Source organism: Echiichthys vipera (assembly GCF_963691815.1).
Source record: "Echiichthys vipera genome assembly, chromosome: 16".
Taxonomy (NCBI): Eukaryota; Metazoa; Chordata; class Actinopteri; order Perciformes; family Trachinidae; genus Echiichthys; species Echiichthys vipera.
Window position 1 is genome coordinate 4,834,498 of NC_139841.1, and position 20,694 is coordinate 4,855,191.

The 20,694-nt window shown below is 43.0% G+C and overlaps 2 protein-coding genes across 3 annotated transcripts; one reads left to right on the forward strand and one right to left on the reverse strand.

Annotated features, from left to right (window-relative positions):
* The first annotated feature begins 972 nt into the window (after nt 1-972).
* Nucleotides 973-14,042, forward strand: ndor1 (NADPH dependent diflavin oxidoreductase 1). Of its 2 annotated transcripts, XM_083929216.1 has the most exons (15): nt 973-1,062; nt 2,888-3,027; nt 4,081-4,158; nt 4,459-4,556; nt 4,647-4,745; nt 5,092-5,193; nt 5,349-5,552; nt 7,594-7,721; nt 7,829-8,040; nt 8,951-9,058; nt 9,172-9,286; nt 10,425-10,571; nt 10,671-10,789; nt 12,246-12,340; nt 13,110-14,042. In XM_083929216.1, exons 2-15 carry the CDS (start codon nt 2,893-2,895, stop codon nt 13,252-13,254), a joined length of 1,785 nt encoding a protein of 594 aa, XP_083785342.1. In that variant the 5' UTR covers nt 973-1,062; nt 2,888-2,892; the 3' UTR covers nt 13,255-14,042. The 2 variants fall into 2 exon arrangements, with proteins under 2 accessions (XP_083785342.1, XP_083785343.1); XM_083929217.1 differs by lacking the exon at nt 12,246-12,340 and having other exon boundaries at nt 13,110-13,227.
* An 81-nt stretch (nt 14,043-14,123) lies between these two features.
* ntmt1 (N-terminal Xaa-Pro-Lys N-methyltransferase 1) lies at nt 14,124-19,935 on the reverse strand. The gene is made up of 4 exons (XM_083929218.1): nt 19,816-19,935; nt 17,400-17,559; nt 16,333-16,585; nt 14,124-15,738 (listed from the first exon to the last, which is right to left on the reverse strand). Exons 2-4 carry the CDS (start codon nt 17,556-17,558, stop codon nt 15,482-15,484), a joined length of 669 nt encoding a protein of 222 aa, XP_083785344.1. The 5' UTR covers nt 17,559; nt 19,816-19,935; the 3' UTR covers nt 14,124-15,481.
* Between the last annotated feature and the right edge of the window lie 759 nt (nt 19,936-20,694).

The following is a 20,694-nucleotide window of genomic DNA, read 5'->3' on the forward strand; positions in this document are numbered from 1 at the left end:
CTCACCCTACCTCTTCAGTCTATAAATACAAGTAGAAGAAGAACTCCGATGCAGCTGCTGGGACATCCTACCCAATCATATCCAGTGTGCTCCAGTGCTAACATCCTTTAAAATTAAACTGAAACGGTCCTTATTAGCTGCACTTTTCCATAATCTGCTCGACTGCTCTTCATTATTATTTTATTCTTACTTCTTTGATTGGTTTGAACTTTATTTTATTCGTTCTTACTATTTTCATTTTTCCTTTTCCCTCATAATAGTTGTGATGCTTGTATTGGTCACATATCTGATTGAATTGTGTTTATGTATGCAGCACAGGGCCATGGGTCGGGGCTGATGTAGTCCACCTGCTTAAATACTGTTCTTCAGGACCTGGAACAGCTACTTGTATTGGACTGCTTAGGAGCCTATGTCATCATTTTGATTTAGCATGTTATTTTCAAATTAAAAAGAAATAGTATCTCATATTTTGACTTGTTTTTGATAAAGTTTATCATACGTCACTCACTAACTTTTTTCTCAGTCCTTACATTACATCAGTTTATTGTGTTTTTTTTTTGTGGTGAACTCACTTTATGAATAATGGCGAAGTAGCGTCCGTGCTGCAGTGGGTAGCAGCTGACAGCACCAAAGCAATGTCAGTCTCAAGCGATGACCTGGACAAATGAGAACATTCACAGGCATAGTAGCTGACAGCACCCAGTACCCAAATACCCGCATTGGCCCAAAGAAGATAAAAAAGTGGGTGAAAAACCATGACTTAATTTTAGACCCTAAAAATGACTGGTGGGCTCCAGTACTCGCTCATTGCGCTACTCTTCTTATGAAAATTGTTGAATATGTCGCCAGGTTGTCGGTATTATAAAGTAGAAAACCCGAATCTCTCATTTTCCTTTTGGGGCTTTGAATGCAGCATCGCCGCACGAGCCAATCACAGCGGGGAAGCGGCCTGCCGTAAAGTGCAGCGTTGGTGTTTAGAAAGAGGAGCTGAATGCCTTCACTGGTGCGGTTAGTCGGTCCTGTTATCTGCGTTTAAGGCCACTGTAGACGAAGACAGCAGCGGTGAGTATCCTGCTGCTCGGTATGTAGTGACATATGTGATTTATGGAGGAGAAAAATGAATACGGACTAAAATATTGAAGCATATTTCTAGACAGCCCAGTGACCTGCTAAGCAGCTAACGCCACAGTGATGCAATGGCAAGTTACAGAGTGAGCCAACTGACAGCGTGAAGAGATAAGATAACATGAGGAAAATACCTTTTAGTTAATTTAAGTGTGATGCTTTCTGTGCAAGTAACTCACGTATTTAGCTAGTGGCCATGTAGCCATGGTTACTCTTACTGTGTGCCGTTAGAAAAACTCCATCTTTGATTAAAACAGACATGTCACAATAAACATGTGACGTAATATGCTTAAACTGAGAGTATTCAAAACTATTGCATACATGATGAAGTGACCCCATGCAGAGATACACACTATTACAATGATATGACATTATTGTAGTAATACAAATACAGTAAAATAATGACCATACCATACAGTCTATGGGCCACACTAGTCATATCAGACAGCACCGTGCGTTCCCATCAACCGGTCCTTATTCTGTTATTAGTCAGTTTGATGAGACTGATTCCTATAAAGCATCACTAGTTACACACCAGGGTTCCTACTGGTGTTTCCTGTGGGTTGAAGTTACTAAGCTCTGTGGATTTCTTTGTGATTACAAAGAAGATAGAATAGAATATAAATACTTTATTGATCCCAAGCTGGGAAATTGCATTAATACTGTGATACTACGTGTGTAACACTACATATATATGTGTGTATGCAGGGCTTGACAGTGACTCTTCTGCTCACCAGCCACTGTGGCTAGTGGTTTTCAAAAGTTACCAGCCACTCAGCATTCTCACTAGCCACACATATGTTTGTTTATAGTATATTTAAAAAAAAAAAACCTAAATAAAGAGCAGCTGCTTATCCATAACAAAACGGTGCAGGGATGTAGAAGATTAATTAGAGAGATAATTCTACTAAAAAAAATCCTGGCAAGATGAATAGTGTCTGTTTCAATACAGCATTCATTAACAACATCATTTATCTATAACAACAATAAACACTGAAGTCTAACTCAAATACATACATTTCATCAAACATAGAACACTTAGATATGTTTGATTGAAAGCCTTAGTAATGACTCTATATACAGGAGATCTAAGCAGCAATCACGTACAGGTGCATCTAAAACATTAGACCATCATGACATTTTTCCCTGTATATTAGACGAGTTACTGAAACTTTGTGTTCTCTAACAGTTTCACATTTGAAGTTTGTTTTACAAATCACAAAAAAAAACCTTTTGCTAAGAAAATACAATCTGCTCAGTACTTTGTTTTCCTAACGCCATCATACGTTAGACACTCTCTACCTGCCTTCACTCTTTTATTTATCCACCACATATCCATAGTTACTAATCACGTCTGGATCTACTTCTCTAGTTGTAGCTGTGTTTCTCAATTTAACTGTTTTTTTTCTCTCCATCCAACACTGAAGTGCTCATGGGAGTTGTAGTGTCATTGTATCACTTTGCCAACAGTTTATTCATTCAGATGACCTTTGTGTAACTGTGTTACTCACCACGGCTGAAATTCACCCGCACATGGCGGGTGGGTGTTAATGTCAAGCCCCGTGTATATGCAACACAACAATCTCTTCTTGTCTACAATTTCCCAGCTTGGGATCAATAAAGTATATCTATACATACATATATCTATCTATGTGGCACTTCATGCGCTTTATGTGCCTTGGTTGATTTGTGTTGAACTCTAGTATCTTGTTACTATGTTCTTCTAAAATAACAGAACCCAGTGTGGCTTTGTTTCTCTCAGACATCATGTCAAAGCCCACTCTGCTGGTCCTGTACGGGAGCCAGACTGGTACTGCCCAGGACACGGCCCAGAGGATCGCACGGCAGGCGCAGAGAAGGCAGCTGCAGGTTCAAGTGTTACCTCTGGATCACTACAATGTGGTGAGTGTGGTGTGTGCAAGTTTACTGGACATTTATCGTTACAGCACCAGATCCATTCCCTGCTGTGGTGAACAGCAGTAACAAGCCAGCTTGCCATTGGTACATTTTTGAGAAATTGGCAACCAATGTTTAAATAATTAAATGGTCAATATTTAAATATTGCTGTTACAGTCAGAACCATAACCAGACAACTAAATGACAACACTGCAGGTGGGTTTACTATGAAAAAGACCCAGATGAACCTGAACGAAAAACAAAAGTAATTGTGTTTATTTTTTTCAAGTCAAATTGAATTATTAAACTGAGGTATAACAGTATATGTCAACCATATTTTCAGTTTTGGCAACCACTTTAAGAAAATAGTGTTGAGCCCTGCCTGTATATAGTCTGGTTTACCAGATGTACGGTGCTGGGATAAAGCCTGACCTCCTGCACAAGATGTCAGGAGGTTAGACTTTATCGCTCAGGCGTTCTCCTGCCCTTCTGCTCCCTCCATTATTGGGCAGAACGCCACCCCAGACTATGTGATTGGTTTAAAGCAGGGGTGTCCAACCCTGCTCCTGAAGGGCTGCTGTCCTGCAGGTTTTAGTTATCTCTCTGCCCCAACACACCTGGAACTAATAACGTGCTTGTTATCAAGCAGCTGAAGCTGGTCACAGATTATCAAACCTGTGCTGAGCTTCAGCTGCTTGATAACGAGCATGTTATAAGACTCCCCTGGTGGATTATGTTGCTCATTACAACTACGTTGTACCAGACTGTAGCGCAGCAGGTGCTGCTTTTTAGGCCACTGGCAGTCACAAACACTAAAGTCACTTCATATATATTTGCTGATGTATTGTATCTGTATTACATCTAGCCTTAGCTAACATGACGTGGCGTATGCACATAGTCTGTGTTTATGCCATGATTAGAGCAAGTGTTTCCTCTTACACTCCACAGAGTTGGAGATGTAGTGTAGCCAGATGACGGTTCTGTCTGATATCAGGCTATAAAGCCCACATAAATCACATGAAAACACTGCCCTCATGCGTGTTTCCTCTCATCAAACAGGCCAACTTGATCTCAGAGTCTCTGGTTGTTTTTGTGTGCTCCACCACTGGCCAAGGAGACCCCCCGGACAATATGAAGGTAATTAAAATGTGTAACAATAAAAAGACATGCAGAAAGAGGAAGAAAAGTTTAATTTAGTTTTCAGGTAACCCTTTAACCATTTCCAAAATCGGTATGGAACACCATTTGATGCATGTGTATACATTTTCACTTTAAAATGGCATAGCAATGCTTTTGTTCAGATTTTCTTATTTTACACCACACCCATGAGATTAATCAAGATGCAGACAAATACATATGAAAAAGAAAACCTGTGAATTTGTACGTGTCTGACCCTGTTCACTTGTGGTTTTCTCTTCATCTCCACTTTTTTCATAGAACTTCTGGAAGTTCGTCTTTAAGAAGTCTTTGCCTGCTGGCTCTCTGAGTCGCTTGGACTGTGCCATACTAGGCCTGGGGGACTCCTCCTATCCTAAGTCAGTCCTACGCCAGGTTTACAGTTCTCACAGTACACATTCACAACAACTCATGGTCTTAGTAAAAACATCAACCGCTCTCACCCATAGGTTCAATTTTGTGGCTAAGAAGCTTCAGAAGCGCCTGCTGCAGCTGGGTGCCAGCGTGCTGCTGTCTGTCGGGCTTGCAGATGACCAACATGACCTGGGGTAAGAAACAACATTAACTTTAACTGGGGACGAAATATAAAGCTAATTTTTTCCCCAGGTTTTTAAATGTAATTTTACTCATTGGTTATAACAAGCCATTACAGAAGCCATGCCACAAACAGCTTATTGGGATTTAGTTAAAAAGAACAGGTACACAACAGGAGGTAACTGCAAAAATATTGCCCCGTCCACATTTGTTTTACCTTTCTATCTCTACATTATCCAGACTTGATCAATCAGCAGAGTAGAGAGAGAAATGTGGGGGGAACGGGGGGAAGGGCACGCAGCACATGTTCCAGCTGGAATGGAACTGTGGACGTACCTCCTGAAAATGTGTTTGAACCAGGTCAGACGCTGTGATTGACCCGTGGCTCACATCGTTTTGGGAGAAAGTGTTTTCTCTGTACCCGTCGTTGGCTGATGTGATTCCACTGAGGGAAGATGAACCGTGAGTATCCTCCTGATTTGACACAGCATCTCATTCTGTGCTTGCATATTTTGAGTGAAAGTTTGTGTCCTTCAGAAGCCTGTTATTAGCTCCTGTTTGGATTCAGTGTTGAATTGTAGTTGCGTGCGATTGTTTTTGCTGGCTTTTTGTGGCAGGCTCCCTCCAACCTACACTTTCCACTTCCTGGATGACGTGAAAGAGAAGACAGACGACAGGCTGAGGATTCCCCCGGCGCCAACTGTCCCCTCCCAGTCCTGTCCCTTTCCTGCCAGACTAGCGTCCAATAGGAGAGTAACGGACACGTCGCACTTTCAGGATGTGAGGCACATTGAGTTCGATATCACTGGATCCAACATTGAGTGAGTAATCTTGAGCCCCTTTCAGACGTGCACCTCTTTATTCTTCATTAATCCAGCACTATTTACACTTGACCACATTTTCAGAATTAAGGATGGGTATCATTAGGGTTGTATCAAGCCCCCACCACAGCGACTTCCTGGTTGATCCAATCAGGAAGTGCCAAAAACTGCAGTTCTCCGAGTGTCCACTAGGGGCAGGTTTCATAATAGAGCAGTTTCTCATTGACCCCCATGTTAAACAGGCTGTTTTCACAGCATCATTAAACCTGTTTAAGGCCTGGTTAGTTTTTATTTTTTTTGGGAGGTAAAAGTTTATGAATAATTAGGGGCGTGGCCTCTTGAGTGGGAGCTGGCCTCGGAACCTCACTTCTCCTCGGAGTTAAACGTCAGCCAGATGGACGTATGCCCCTCCCCCCAACGTCACATACATGCCCTTTTTTGGTAAGAGGAAATGAGGAGGAGTCAAAGTCTGACATGAATGGCAACTCCCAGAGGCGAATATGATTGGATCAAGTTGAGAGAACGGACCCAGACGGAGAGGCTACGTCAGACATTTGCTACGTCAGACGTGTGCTAAGTTTTATACAGTCTGTGGGTTGTATCAATACTACTCTTATCGAAACTCAATATCAATACGCTTATCTGTTCTTCTTCATTACTAAATAACTGCTTTAGTAAGGATTAGTATTTAATATTTTGGACTTGTACTTGACTTTCTGGTCGACTATTCAAGGCGCTTTTCCCTATTTGTCACATTCACACAGACATTCACACTGAATGTCTGTGTGGCTAGGGGCGAATTAGGGGCGGCTGTGGCTTGGTGGCAGAGTGGGTCGTCCTCTGTTCGAGAGATTGGTGGTTCGATCCCCATCTCCCCCCGGTCCACATGTCGAAGTGTCCTTGGGCAAGACACTGAACCCCGAATTGCTCCCCGAATTGCGCATGGGTATGTAAATGTGGTGTAAATTGTTAGATCAGATTAGATGGTATGTAGATGTCCACTGCCATCTGTGTGAATGGGTGAATGTGACAGACACTGTGAAGCGCCTTGAGTAGTCAGATGACTAGAGAGGCGCTATATAAGTACAAGTCCATTACCATTTACTGATGGCTATCTAATCATTCACCCCACATTCACACACACACCCATGCGCAGCACAGGGAGAAATTTGGGGTACAGTTTCTTGCCCAAGGACACTTCAACATGCGGACCGGAGAAGTTGGGGATTGCACCGCCGATCTCTTGATCCCTCGGAGCCACATCCGCCCCTTTGTGCTTGTGTAAAACAGTGTTGTGTAAAACAGTGCACAAGTTGTACTGATAAATTGTATATTGCGTATTGATCCTCGCAAAGGTTTTATTACACTTACTTACAGTAAGGAGCAAAGTTGTTGTCAGCTCGGATAGTGCTGGCGCTACCCATTTAACCATGGCCTGTGGGTGTGTGCGAGTGTGTGGAGGTGCTCTGCTCTGACACAGACAGCAGAGGAGATGCTGCAGCGTGATAATAAATGACACCAACAACAGCTAACGTGGGAGCTTATCAATACTGGTCTTTAATAATTTAGCCCTGGTCTTTATTTCTATCTATGTTTCTGTAAACAGAACTGATCGGCTGCTCAGACTTGCAGCCAGTCGAATAGGCTCCCTCTCTTTCTCTCTCTGTGTTGTCTCTCTCTCTCTCTCTCTCTCTCTCTCTCTCTCTCTCTCTCTCTCTCTCTCTCTCTCTCTCTCTCTCTCTCTCTCTCTCTCTCTCTCTCTCTCTCTCTCTCTCTCTCTCTGTTGTCTCTATCTCTCTCTCTCTCTCTCTCTGTTGTCTCTCTCTGTTGTCTCTCTCTCTCTCTCTCTCTCTAAATTAGACACATGCAGTTTTCTTATATGGGTGTTTAGGCATGAAAAGAATATTCACGCTGAATCCAACATGTCCTAAACTTCTCCATGTTATTGATGGAATTGTGGGATACACTGTTTTTCTCCTTGTGAGTGCAAAATGAAAGTTGTAAGCCTTCTGTAGACTGTAGTTGTGGCTTTGCTGTTTAGGTTTGCTGCCGGTGACGTGGTGATGATGCTTCCATGTAACCAACCAGAGGATGTCCAGCAATTCTGTCAACTGTTGAGATTAGATCCACAGGCCAGGTTCACTCTCAGGGCCACACACAACACTGCAGGTAGGCTGTGTTCACTGTTCATATAAAAATAGTGATTAGTGCAGCAGAATGGCATAGTCTTAATGGACTCTTGCTGATGAAATGACAATGAACCTCTGTCTTCTCAGTTCCAGCAAGGCTTCCTCAGCCCTGCACTGTGCACCATCTGGTGGAGAGCTACCTGGACATCGCCGCTGTGCCTCGCCGCTCCTTCTTTGAGCTGCTGTCTACCTTTGCCACCAACGAGCTGGAGCAGGAGAAGCTGGTGGAGTTCAGCTCCGCTGCAGGCCAGGACGAGCTGCACAGCTACTGCAATCGGCCCAGACGCACCGCGCTAGAGGTGACAGCTCAGGGTTAGAGTCAGTGCTGGGCTGTTAAGACAGGGGTCGTGTTCCCTTTCCCTTTGGTGTGTCCAAGCCCACTTCAAAGAAATAGAGGTGACATCGACTGACTGTTGTGTCGCCTCATGTAGCCTGTGCCTCGCCCTAAAAATGGACACTCGTACTAGCACGTACGTTCTGCGCCTGTGTGAGAGGCAGCAGCAGTCTGTATTCATCTTTCAAAAAAGGGAAATGGGTAGAACGACAGGACGGATTCAGGGGCCGTCCACACAAACGCAGGTATTTTTGAAAGTGTGTGTTTCTCTGCACAGTTCGTCCTTTTCATCCCACAGCAGTTGCTCCTGAAACCAGGGTGAACTTTTTGTAAAAGTCCAGTTTCAGCAGTCATGTGTCGACAGGAGAACCGAGGAAAACCACATTTCTTTCTGTCACACTGTGCGATGGTAAACATTCAGTTGATTTCAAAAATACCCGTGTTTATGTGGACTTGGCCTCAGATGCTAGTTAGCCAGTTAGCACATTAACAACACAACTCGATGGTAAAAGAATAAATGACGTTTACCACGCCTGACCACCGGCTGGGTGCGTCACTGCCTTTAGCCGGGAGTTCAGTCTTATCAAGGAAAATAATATTCCACTCTTCCATTTAAATCTTTGCTTCTTACTTCATCTAAACCCAATTTGTTTAGGGTTTCATGTGACTATTTTCACCTCTTTTGATGGCACACACTTTGTTTGTATGTGATCCTCTTTAAAACAGGTAACAGTGTTGCTGTTTGCACCTTCAGCTCTGTGTCTGCTCAGTGTCTTTTCTTGTAGGGAGTATGAGTGAGACCTGTTTGAATCCTACACACAGAGGCTTTAAACCTGTGAACGCTCAGTGACTGTGTTGTGCTCCTGCTGCTGCAGGTCTTGGCAGATTTCCCCCACACTACAGCAGAACTCAAAGTAGACTATCTCCTCGATCTATTCCCTGAGATCCAGCCTCGCTCATTCTCCATCGCCTCCTCTCTCCAGGTAGCTCATCCTTCATGACACATGCGCTGTTTCAACTGAATGCCTTAAGAAAAGCTGTAAATAAAATGGATTGAGTGCTTGTCACAGTGAAATCTTGCCTTCTCTCCACACAGGCTCACCCGGACAGGCTTCAGATCCTGGTCGCTGTGGTTCGTTACAAAACCAAGATGTTTAAACCACGAAGAGGCCTCTGCTCCACCTGGTTAGCCTCCCTGGACCCAACACAAGGTCTCTCACCACAAGTGCTTAAATCACAGCCGCAGAGATGCCTGCAATCTGATTGGCTGTAGGTTGTGTGTTATTTTAAACACACATACATAGTGTTCCTTTTGCCTGTTCTCCCAAAGCAATTTCAGTCAAAAGCAACTGGACTTGGTTATTTGTCTAGAAAAACATTTCACCTCTCATCCAAGACACTTCACCAGTTCATGTACACAACTGACCAGGCTGGGACTGGTCTGAACTCTCATTACTTAAGTTACTCACAGGCGTTAGTTTTAGAGACAATGGTGGAGAAAATAAAGTTCTTTAGCTGTGGGGTGAAAAGTTGGACTCACCATCAACATCGCACATACGAGCAAATGAATTCAACTGACAAAAAGCCTGATTAACCTAAATAAAAACAAATAGAAAAGTTGTACATTTTTGGGTCTCTTGCGTCATATTTTTATTATAAGGTCATGTATTTGCATAGTATCTTTATTATTGAAATATTAATGAATGAATGAACAAACCATATTTTCAGTTTCAGCAACTAAAAAGTGATGAGTGGTTTCAGCCTGTTAGCCAACTCTGGGGCAGTCAGTGTCACGGTCTTTTTTTTTTTAAGTGCCTCCTGATGTTGATCAACTGTTGTAAGGTATTTAACCATGTGGTGGAAATGTAATGAACACTTTCCTGTTGAGAAATAAACGTATAAGAACTCGACTGAGTTTAAAATGATTTAATTAGGAACAGGCTCAGTCAACAATTATACAGGCCACTAAATGGGCTGACAATCAAACAGACAGAGTCAGGCAACACTATTCAGCTGCGGAGGGTCAGAGTCATCCACCAGGCTGGTTTCAGAGTCTTAGCAGCTCTTTTAATACTCAGCTTTCATGCGCAGCAGCTGTGGACAGACGCACGGGCACCGTTCAGTTGTTTGCCCAGGGGCGAACTTTGTTCAAGGCTGTCTGAGCCCCTGTTTAACTTAGCCAGTCCACTTGGGTTTTCTCAGTTCAATTGAGACAAATGTGTTTAAAGAGCAAAGGACAGCAATGATTCACCGAAACAGGTTTAGAACAACAGGTTTACAGTAAGAGAAAGCAAGGCTTATGAATATTGCAAATTTCTATCACAAACCATCTTTTCGTACTTAACGCAGGGGAGGTGTCTGTGCCTCTGTGGGTGAAGAAGGGATCTCTGAGGTTCCCTAAAGAGAAGGACACTCCTGTGATTATGGTGGGACCTGGAACAGGAGTGGCCCCCTTCAGGTCGGCCATACAAGAGAGGATTGCTGAGGGAAAGACCGGTGAGATCTTTACCTCTCTCTTCTTTGAAGATTACCTCACTTTACATCGTGTCCCAGCTCTGACATGACCCCCCTGCTCCTCGTCTTCCTGCTGCTCAGCCAACATCCTGTTTTTTGGCTGTCGCTCTGAGACCAAAGACTTCTACTTCAGGTCCGAGTGGGAGGAGAAGATGAAGGCTGGACATCTGACCCTCTTCACTGCCTTCTCACGAGACCAGGTCAGACACACTCACTCACAGTAGACCACGTAACCGCTTTGGAGGAGCAGAGCTTGAGGTTCACATTTTGCTGTGATTTAATTGCAATAAACGGATCAAGTATGCCGATATAACAACACTATGATGTGATCAGAACAGTGATCCGAGCTCTTCAGGAGAATCTCAGTGCTGATAGGCCCTCATGACTCAGCATTGTGCAAATTTCTTGCTCGAGTTGCAAGAAATTCGATGCAATGCAATTCGCTTCTTTGCATCGACTTTGTATGAAATAGTGCTGTGCGACACACCATGACGCTTTTTTTTTTTTTTTTCAATTATCTTTTTATTTATTTTTTACATATTTTTTTACATTTAAGTGACATAACAGACACCATGACGCTTTTTATAAATATACTGTAAAGGCAGGGGTCCAGTGTGCGTTTACATGCACAGTAGTAAACGAGGTATGGTCTTACGCTGGTTAAGTGAATAACTGGGTTATGCCAATGACGGGAGTAAGTCTACCTCCAGTACAGTGGGTGGCGCTCCGCCAACATACAGGGGGGCGGAATACGGCTTTTTTTCGGTTCACTTTTGTCAAAATAGCAAACAACTTGTGCTGCGTTCAAATAGTGGTTCACCATGCCCTTGTTCACTTCCCCTCGCTCACTTGCCCTCCTTCACTTGCCCTCCTTCACTTGCCCTCCTTCACTTGCCCTCCTTCACTTGCCGTCAGGGGAGTCCCCGCCCCCATCTTAAGTGTCGTTCCAATAGTGTGATAAACCGAAGGTAACTTGGTGAGATGGACCTTCGGAGGGCTGAGTGATCGAGTGAACAACGATGGTCACTCCAGTGGTGGATATCACCCACAATGCACTGCAGTTATGCATTTGGTGGAAGAGAATCCATCCATGGGTAGGGGGCAGTGATGGACTTAAGTCTGGGATTCTTCACCACTAAAGAAGAACAATCTGCATAAATAAAGCACCTTTTTATCATTATTAAAAAGTTTCAGTTTTTCTATAATAATAATATCTCATCATAAGTCTGTATTCTTACATGTGTGGGCTGTTCGCCTGTTTATCAGATAGTTTCTGGAGAAAATCTCATTGATGGCTTCATATTTTACTGACAAATGACAGGTTGCAGTAAATATTGTGTCTACTTAGTCATCTGTAAACCCATGGAATAAATGTTATTTTGTAATATATCAGAGCAATAATAATGATGATAATCATGTGAGAAGTTCAGCATCCGTGAGGAACTCGGAGTAGAGCCGCTGCTCCTTTGTGTTGAAAGGAGCCAGTTGAGGTGGCTACTGTGTTTTACAGAAAAGTACCAGTATATTAAAAATAAATGCATATCTGAACCTTCACATACTTTAGAATTAATAATATTAATAATGATTTTTAGGAAGTGGTTTGGTGCCTGTGTGTCTCCTTTGTGGCGTATAATGACAGTGACTTGTGTATGTAAGGAGGAGAAGGTGTATGTGCAGCATGGCGTGCGGGCACACGCAGAGCTCCTGTGGGACCTGATTGCCAATAAAAGTGCCTGCTTCTACATCGCTGGGTGAGTCCAAGGCACCAAAACTAAAACTTCTCCTTTGTTCACATCCAGGACAATGTATGCTCAGTGTCTGTGCCTAAATGCTACTGCGTTTAAACAGGCTATATGTTACACATTTTTATTTTAGGTCTGTGTGCTGTTTTATCAATTGCTTCCATGTGTATGTTTTAACAAACACATGTGTTGCTTTAACTGTTATGATCATGTGTTGTGTCTATTTTTTTGTGCTGCTTTCTCCTTTATGCTTTTTAATGTTTTCCTAAATGTCATCAACCTGCCAGGGACTGCAGATGAACTTTAGCCTGTGTGGCTAAATCTGGCACATTTGTTGCTGTAATTGATATGCATTGTCCCTTTTTAAATAAATAAATCTAAAAAAAGGATAGCTTCAAATGTGTCTTAAAACAATGGTAGGGTAAGCTAAGAGATCCCTTCCTAAAACCCTGCTAATGGAAGACATGGTGAACAAAAAAGGCATGAAATGAACTGATAAAAAATACAGAATATCCCCAGTGATCCTTTAATATTCAGCGGCTTTCCTGCCATGCAAAGAGGCATCTCTCATAACCAGCTCCTTGAGACCACCTGTCCACACTCTAATATTATAAAGGCTGCTAAAGGAGAGCTCACTTCATGACACAAGCTCCAGAACATCAGCAGGGATGTGGGACCAATATAAATGTTTTGTTTGATGTTGTCATGTAGCTAAAGTGCCGTTTGCTGTGTTTGAAAGGGACATATACAGCGTTAACCTTGTTGTTTTTCTGTGCAGCAATGCTAAAGAGATGCCAACCAGTGTGTGTGACGCCCTGAAAGAGGTGTTCCAGCAGGAGGGAGGCGTGTCCGCCGCAGACGCAGAGCAGATGCTGGCAGCCATGGAGAGGACAGGCCGATTCCAGAGCGAGACCTGGTCTTGATGACGTGACCTCAGCCCACCGCTCCTCAGAGTGGACAGGCCGCTGCATGATAGTCTCTGCTAAGTGGATTCACCCATCAGTCGTCAGAGTGTGTCAGATGAAGAATACCACGGCACAGATGACGTCTGGCGCTTCATTCAGTTTGAAAGTCTTGCAGCTAAACTTTATGATGAGCGCATTTGTGGGATAAGAAGAGAGAATAATTAAGAAATATGACAATGTACACCACAAAAACATAATCAGAACATTTCCACCTGCTACCCAGGAGTAACGCAATAAATGTACTAACAAAAGATCATGTAATGAATTTCATTGAATCTCATTGGGTGCCCAGCGCCCTTAAAGCTTTGACTCTAGAATCACCCCTGACATCAACTGTCTGTATGTAAAAGTGATATTGGCCTATTATCGGCGATGTGGGTGAAAAGTTCCCATTAAAAGTAGAAAAGACTAAATAAATAAAAGACAAATGTCGCTGTAATGAACGATGTCCACTTGACACTTGAAAACTGTCAGGAAAGTCTTGGTCACATTGGGATTTGAACCCCCAGAGAAGGGGACTTACCGACTGCAGTATTTGTTTACCATCACATACATTTCTTTATTTCCCCCCATGTCCCGTCTCTCCCTCCGTGTCTGCCAGCTAGCTGAAACAATGTTGAGTTTGAACTATGCCAGGCAAGTAGGACACACAGGTATGTTGTGGCATTATTTGAGTAAATGATCAAAAGCATTGATACAATCACTTCTGTCCCCTCATGTTTGGAAGCCAGTGCCAGACTGTAGTTGAAGTATGTAAAGTGAATATGAACATAAACAACTTAAGATTGAAAAAGGTTGCTGTTTATTTTCCTAAAATTATAAATTTGGAGTAACGTATACAATACTTCTGTGTGCTATACATTGTACATGATCATGGAAATGTATTATGGGTCCTTAAAAATTCATAGAAACGTTTGTGTGTGTGAACTTATCAGGGGCCGTCCACACAAACACAGGTATTCATGAAAGCGTGTGTTTCTCTGCACGGTTTGGCCTTTCATCCACACGTAACCACAGTTGTTGCTCCTGAAACCAGAGTATTTTGTAACAGGAGTCCAGGGTGAACTTTTTGGAAAAGGTCTGGTTTCAGCAGTAATGTGTGGACAGGGAAACCATTGTTTGACGTCACATTGTGCGATGGTAAACAGTCAGTTGTATCCATGGAGACTTATGGAGCACTCTAGACGTGGGCAGCTGACAGAGGCGGATTTTGCAGTTTCATGTGGACAAAGATATTGTGGCGTAGATGGGAATTTCTATTTTAACCGGGGGCCATAAAAGTTTGGTTTCAAAAATACCTGTGTTCATGTGGACTAGGCTTGAGTCTACTCAGACGTGTCTTGCTGGGTTTTAATTCTCATGGCCCATAGACTGGCAGCTATAGCAGGCTCACTTTATCATCAGGACTAAACCCAAAGGACTGTACTCGTCCTGTAACCCCTCCTGTTACCCCCACAACTCACACTCTCCATCTGTCTCAGCCGCATGTTCCTCTAGTGGACACTGACCTCTGGTGGCACGTGCTGTGGGTTACAACACTTCAATGCAGCACCTGCGTATCTCTCTAATAGAAAGAGGAGCCTTTTCATTTTTTGACGGCATTAAAACTTTTACCTTTAGATTTCTAAATGCCCTGCGAAAACCATGATAATGCCAAAGCGTATTGAAGATGCTCTGCCTTTGAAATGCTTCCATGGTGTGATGCAGCTGAATGCAGGAGACATTTGGGTAAAGGTATGGGCACACCGTCTGAGTAATGAAACTGCTGCTCTGTCACATATCCGACGTGGGCAATAAATAAAATATTGAGCAATTACAAACTATAAACAGTCTGGAAGAGTGATGCTGGAGTTTGCAGTCTGATGATGACTCAGCACTGGGACACACAGCTTCTATTGGCTGAATACCTGCGATCCTGCTGCACATCACACTGACAGGCACTGCGATGCTAGAGTGAGTCCGTCTTGATGGGAGATGGAACAGATGTTCCTAAGGCAGAAGTGTAGTGTGGCCGAAAAGATGACGCAGCATCGGCACAGAGCAGTACGCTGACACATGGAGTTAAACACATGGCACTGCAGATCGTTTCCAAACAGATACTAAACGGACTGCTGACTAGAACATCATTAGAAGTACTGTGTATACATGGCCCCCCTCTTGCTATCCCATGGAGGAGGGAGCAGTCCTATCTGAGAGCCAGTGTGTGGACTTGGTAGATCTCCTTTGGGAAGTTAAGTTGTTGCTCCTCGTGGACGATGCGGAGGCCCGCTCTGCCCACCAGGCTGTGAACTATCTCCAGGTCGCGGCAGACGCTGCTGTCCACCTCATCTGGGACCACGCCCTCATATGACACATTGTCTTTGATGATGATGAGGCCGCTGGGCCGCAGGGCTTTCTGGCAACGCTGCAGGAAGTCCACCAGGTGGTCGTCTGTCAGGTGACCTGAAGGGGAATATGTATTATTTGACCGTACAACACTGATACCAAGTAGGGATGAGCATTTTAAGTCATTTCCATATTAGAATACTCACATTAAACTATTATGAGTACTTAAATACTTGCAAAAAAAGAAACCCAGGGGTCTGATCCCAGGCCGACCCACAGATGTTACTGCTATTAGCGCTGCTGTTAGCCACCAGACGCTAAAACAGTCAAATTTAACAACTTGATTCTTTATCAGCTCAGCTTAGGGAAACCCATTGTTATTGCCAGATGAGTGACAACTTGTTGACAGGCAACAAGACGGGACTGTTGCTCACTTATGATACATACACACATGTTCCTATTACACGTCTGCCCTTCCTACAAGCCTGACTCAGATGTTGAAAGTTGTCTCCACAGACAGTGCTTTCATTAGTGGGTCATATGATCAATCACCATTGTTTTAACTCACTCTTGGATAGATTGGAACAATTAAATAGATGAAAATAGATTATATATCTTAAAGTATACAGTAATAGTATAATCAAAAGTGTATATGTATATAACCAAACAACAACCATTGCTTACTGATGGCAGCCACTGTGGCAGACTCACCAATGACCCACTGGATCCAGATGACATCATAGCGTCCACTTTCTGGTACAAAGTCCTGCAGGCCACTGCAGAGGTACCTGCCCACTCTGTTGCCCTCCTCTCCCAGGTATGTCTTGGCTTTGTCCAGAAACTCCTGCGTCACGTCCACTAGGTCCACGGTCTTAAACAGAGGCAGCAGTAAACGTTTGGTGATCCTCCCGATGCCTGCTCCACAGTCCAGAGCACAGCCCGTGCCCGTCTTCCCTCCCCCTTCCTTCAACGGCAAAAACACAAAATGGTGAATATAAGTTGTGACACAAGCTGATAATAAAAAAACCTTGAACTCAAGACCAACAAGTTTCAAGTTAAGACTCCTAGACCCAAGCGTGTGTTTAGAGGCCTAAACCGCTTCACCATTAACACCGTAATGCCTTTTTTCATTTGATTACTTTAAATACAATTTATAACAGGGGTCTGCAACCTCAAAGTTACTGCAGGAGGACCGCCAAATTATTGTTTGATTCTTTTCAAACATTTTTTCAATAAGAAAATATACATTAACATGAATCCAATATAATATTATTAAAGATAAATCAGGCTATTGTAATAAAAAAAAACAATACACATTTAATTTACCGAACATTGCTAATAAGCTAATTGTAAGCCTAGTTTAATATAAAATTCAATCTTTAACTTTCACTTAAAGGGTGCTTGGCCTAAAAACATTGAGGACCCCTGCTTTATAACATTTCAAATCCAAATGATCAGGCGTGTCTGCCACACAGTTACAATCATTCGTCATTTCTGAGCTGAATGCTTCACATATTGTCCATTATTTGGTAGCATAATGTAGTGTTCCATCTGTTGTCTCTGCTTGATGAGAAAGGCTTTCGTCCATGTGAAGTCATGAGTCGTTGATGTTAAAGTCAGAGTCGAGATGAAAGTCTTTAAATTGTGTCCAGTCAGTTCTTAAATCATCAGATTTGTGACTCCACAGGCACTGACCAGTCACATACATAATGTAGCGCTCAGTCCCATTCACACTCATACTGTATACCACTGTGTGGCATCTTTAAAAAGTTTCTTACACCGAGGAACTTCTGCAGGAAAGCCTTGGATCCATTGATATCGATGCTGGAGATGCTGCCGTAGCCTCCCAGCATGCCATCCACTGTGGGGGGGACCTCCTTCCAGTAGCCCTCCGCATTAGAGTAGAAGTTTGTCTTATCGCCTTCTATGTCACCCATCCTGTCATAATACACAGATAATATGGTTCACTCACAGGAACATGTACACAAACTATTATTCACTGCTGAGAAGTAAGAGCCCATCATATAAGTGGTCATTTAAGGCGTATGTGGAGACTAACTCTAATGTCAGGTGTGAGCTGAGGTTCATAGAGCTGTGTACTAGGGATGTCATCATATCACAATTATTGTATTAATTATAGAGGAAATATCACAGATTCATGGATGCCATGATTACTTATCAGGTAATTTATTATTTGACACTATGGAAGGGGAGAGACACGTAAGCCTACTTCTTTTTATTGAAAATAGAGGCTTCAGCACGTACTCATAGAACTGGAGTTACATCCAGGTAACTACTACGTATCCCCAAAGGATTCAGGAAGTCAACAGGAACACGCTGTGAACTATTCCAGCCCATTTTTAACTGATTTGGTCCAGCGTAGTAATGTCACATTGGTTAGTTCACTTTTTTTTTAACCTTGACGTTGAGGGGTGGATGATTATCTTCAAGATGTTGGAAAATATTCTAAGTGTTGGACCCTTTACACTTACTTTTAGACGGTACGCTTTACAAACTGGATATCCCTCTTCTACAACAACTCTCTCTGACATTTTTACAACTCTTCTTCTCCGGTGGCACGACTCTCTCACACAAAATAGACCAGTGCGCACACACATGCTATGTGACACCATAGGTATCATAGCCTCTACAATTTTTATGGTTATAAAACTGTGACGTTATGTTACCGCAGTTATGGTGAAATCAGGTTAATCCCGACATCTCTACGTCCACTTGTGATCGGATCACCCAACCCTGATGCTTGTCCTAATTAAAGGTTGGGTCTAACAATGTCAACACATCCTGGTATCATAGCAATAATGAAGCTGTTGAGTTAAGGGTGCACATCCCAGGGGGAACACAGGGGGGCCCCGTCCCCTCAACAGTTACAGCATGTGCATAACCAGGATGAAAGACAGAAGGATCACAGAGAAAAAAGAGTTAGCGAGTGGCTAACAGAATTAGAACTACCGCTGTCCGAAAATGTGTCTAGATCAGGCCGGATTTGCATGCGTTGCATCACACTTTAACTCGCCTCAAAACCAACTCTGATTGGACTAGGGCTGAAACAGTGAATCGAGTTACTCCATTACAAAAATGCACCGAGGCAAAATCTCTGCCTCGATGATGTGAGACAGGTAACATGTCATCACATCATATTAATGTATAATGTTACATTTCTTTCCTACTTGTGCTGTACCTGTACTAAACCATACAACTGTAAAGCCTGTCATGTTTTACAGTATTCAGTGTTATCTTTGTAGTCTCTAGGGTAGTAATTGTTTCAAATGAGCCGTCATCCACCTGCTTCACAAGCTCTATATATGGCTCTGTGCAGGTTGGATCTGAAAAGACAAATAATAACGTCCCTCTTCAGCAGTGTTTCCACTTTCAAGTTGACAGGAGGACACACGCACACGCACACGCACACGCACACACACACACACACACACACACACACACACACACACACACACACACACACACACACACACACACACACACACACACACACACACACACACACACACACACACACACACACACACACACACACACACACAGTTCAGCTGTCAGCACCCATCTTGTATCCGGGGCAGAGGGCACACATTCTCCTCTGAGGCTCTGATCCACCCCGCAGAGAGCAGAGGCAGAATGAATGAGAGTGAATGTGGACTACACACTTTGTAAAGCCTGCCATACTGACTCTATTTATAATGACTATAAGATAATGACTCCTCAACACTACAACACCCCAGCCCATCTTGATACAACAGGTGACACAACATAGACATGGCAGTAATAACTAAGCTATAGCTGCTATTGTAGCCTACGTTAGCCCACTTCATAACCACTGGGGGGATAAATAAACTCAAATAATGCGGAAGTAACCTTTATAATATGAAACATTTAACGAACTTGCACGAGTTACACGCTATTCATAACATATACATCTCCTTTCAACTTCACACGTGTGTCCTTTCCCAGCACACTTACATTTTTTAATTGATAACGGTTTCTATATTCATTTCCATACTGTTCAACACAATACGTGACGCTAATACGGCCCCGCACGTGCTAAGTTAGATGCACTTTTAGCAAAACAGCTAATAAGTTAGCCGGCAACAGCTTCGTTTCCAGGGTGAAAACGTGTTTATAAACTTCATTCAAACGATTCTTTCTATTAAGGCTTACCTCGTCTTGTGTCCGCGGCTGGTCCCGCACCCTCCTCTACCTCTCACACGCCCGGTGTTAAGGCGAGGTCTCTTCCCCTGTAGATATGTGTCCCCTCACTAACCAGAACACCGGTGTCTGTCTCTCACTTTGCTATTTGAGACCCGGCACCGCATGCACCACGTCATTTCCTTATTTGGTTCCCGGGAAAAGCAGTGACAACAGCGCCCCCACCGGCTGACTTCACTCATGTCTTACACGTTCCTCATAGACTGTCATATACTGTATATACTGTATTTACTTCTTTTTGAAAACATCAATAATGGATGAGTAAAGTCAATTTGAATGAGAAAAAAACAACCTTTATATTTGAAACTAATATATTTAATAATGCTTTAAATTGTATCTGGCCTACCAGCTATTAAAACACAGTTCCAAGGCTAATCAGAGTACAAAGCCAGGTTTACTACATGCTTATTGTTAATTTAACTGTGCTTAACTTTCCTGAAGTGTCACTGATAAAAACAAGGATATTGCTTCCTGTTTGTACTAAACAAGTGTTCCTGTTAATGTGTGCACCCCTCTGCGGTTGACCCTGGCATAATCCATGTACGTTAGACTGTATGTTCTGGAATTTTTTAGTGTGTTTCGTGAACTACCGAGCAGAAACCCCACACAGTGGACGTGAATGACACTAAAACAGTTTGGAAGGTAGAAGAGCACATCCACATATGGAATGTAGGCTACTTATACGCCTTGGAAAATAGCCAAAAAAGGTAAAAATGTCAAACCGTGACATTGCCCTATAAATTTAAACTTTGCTCCATATAGCTATGCTACATGTCTCCGACCACCACCAATTTTGACTACTTGCTATTTTTCTATTTTTCACATGTTAAG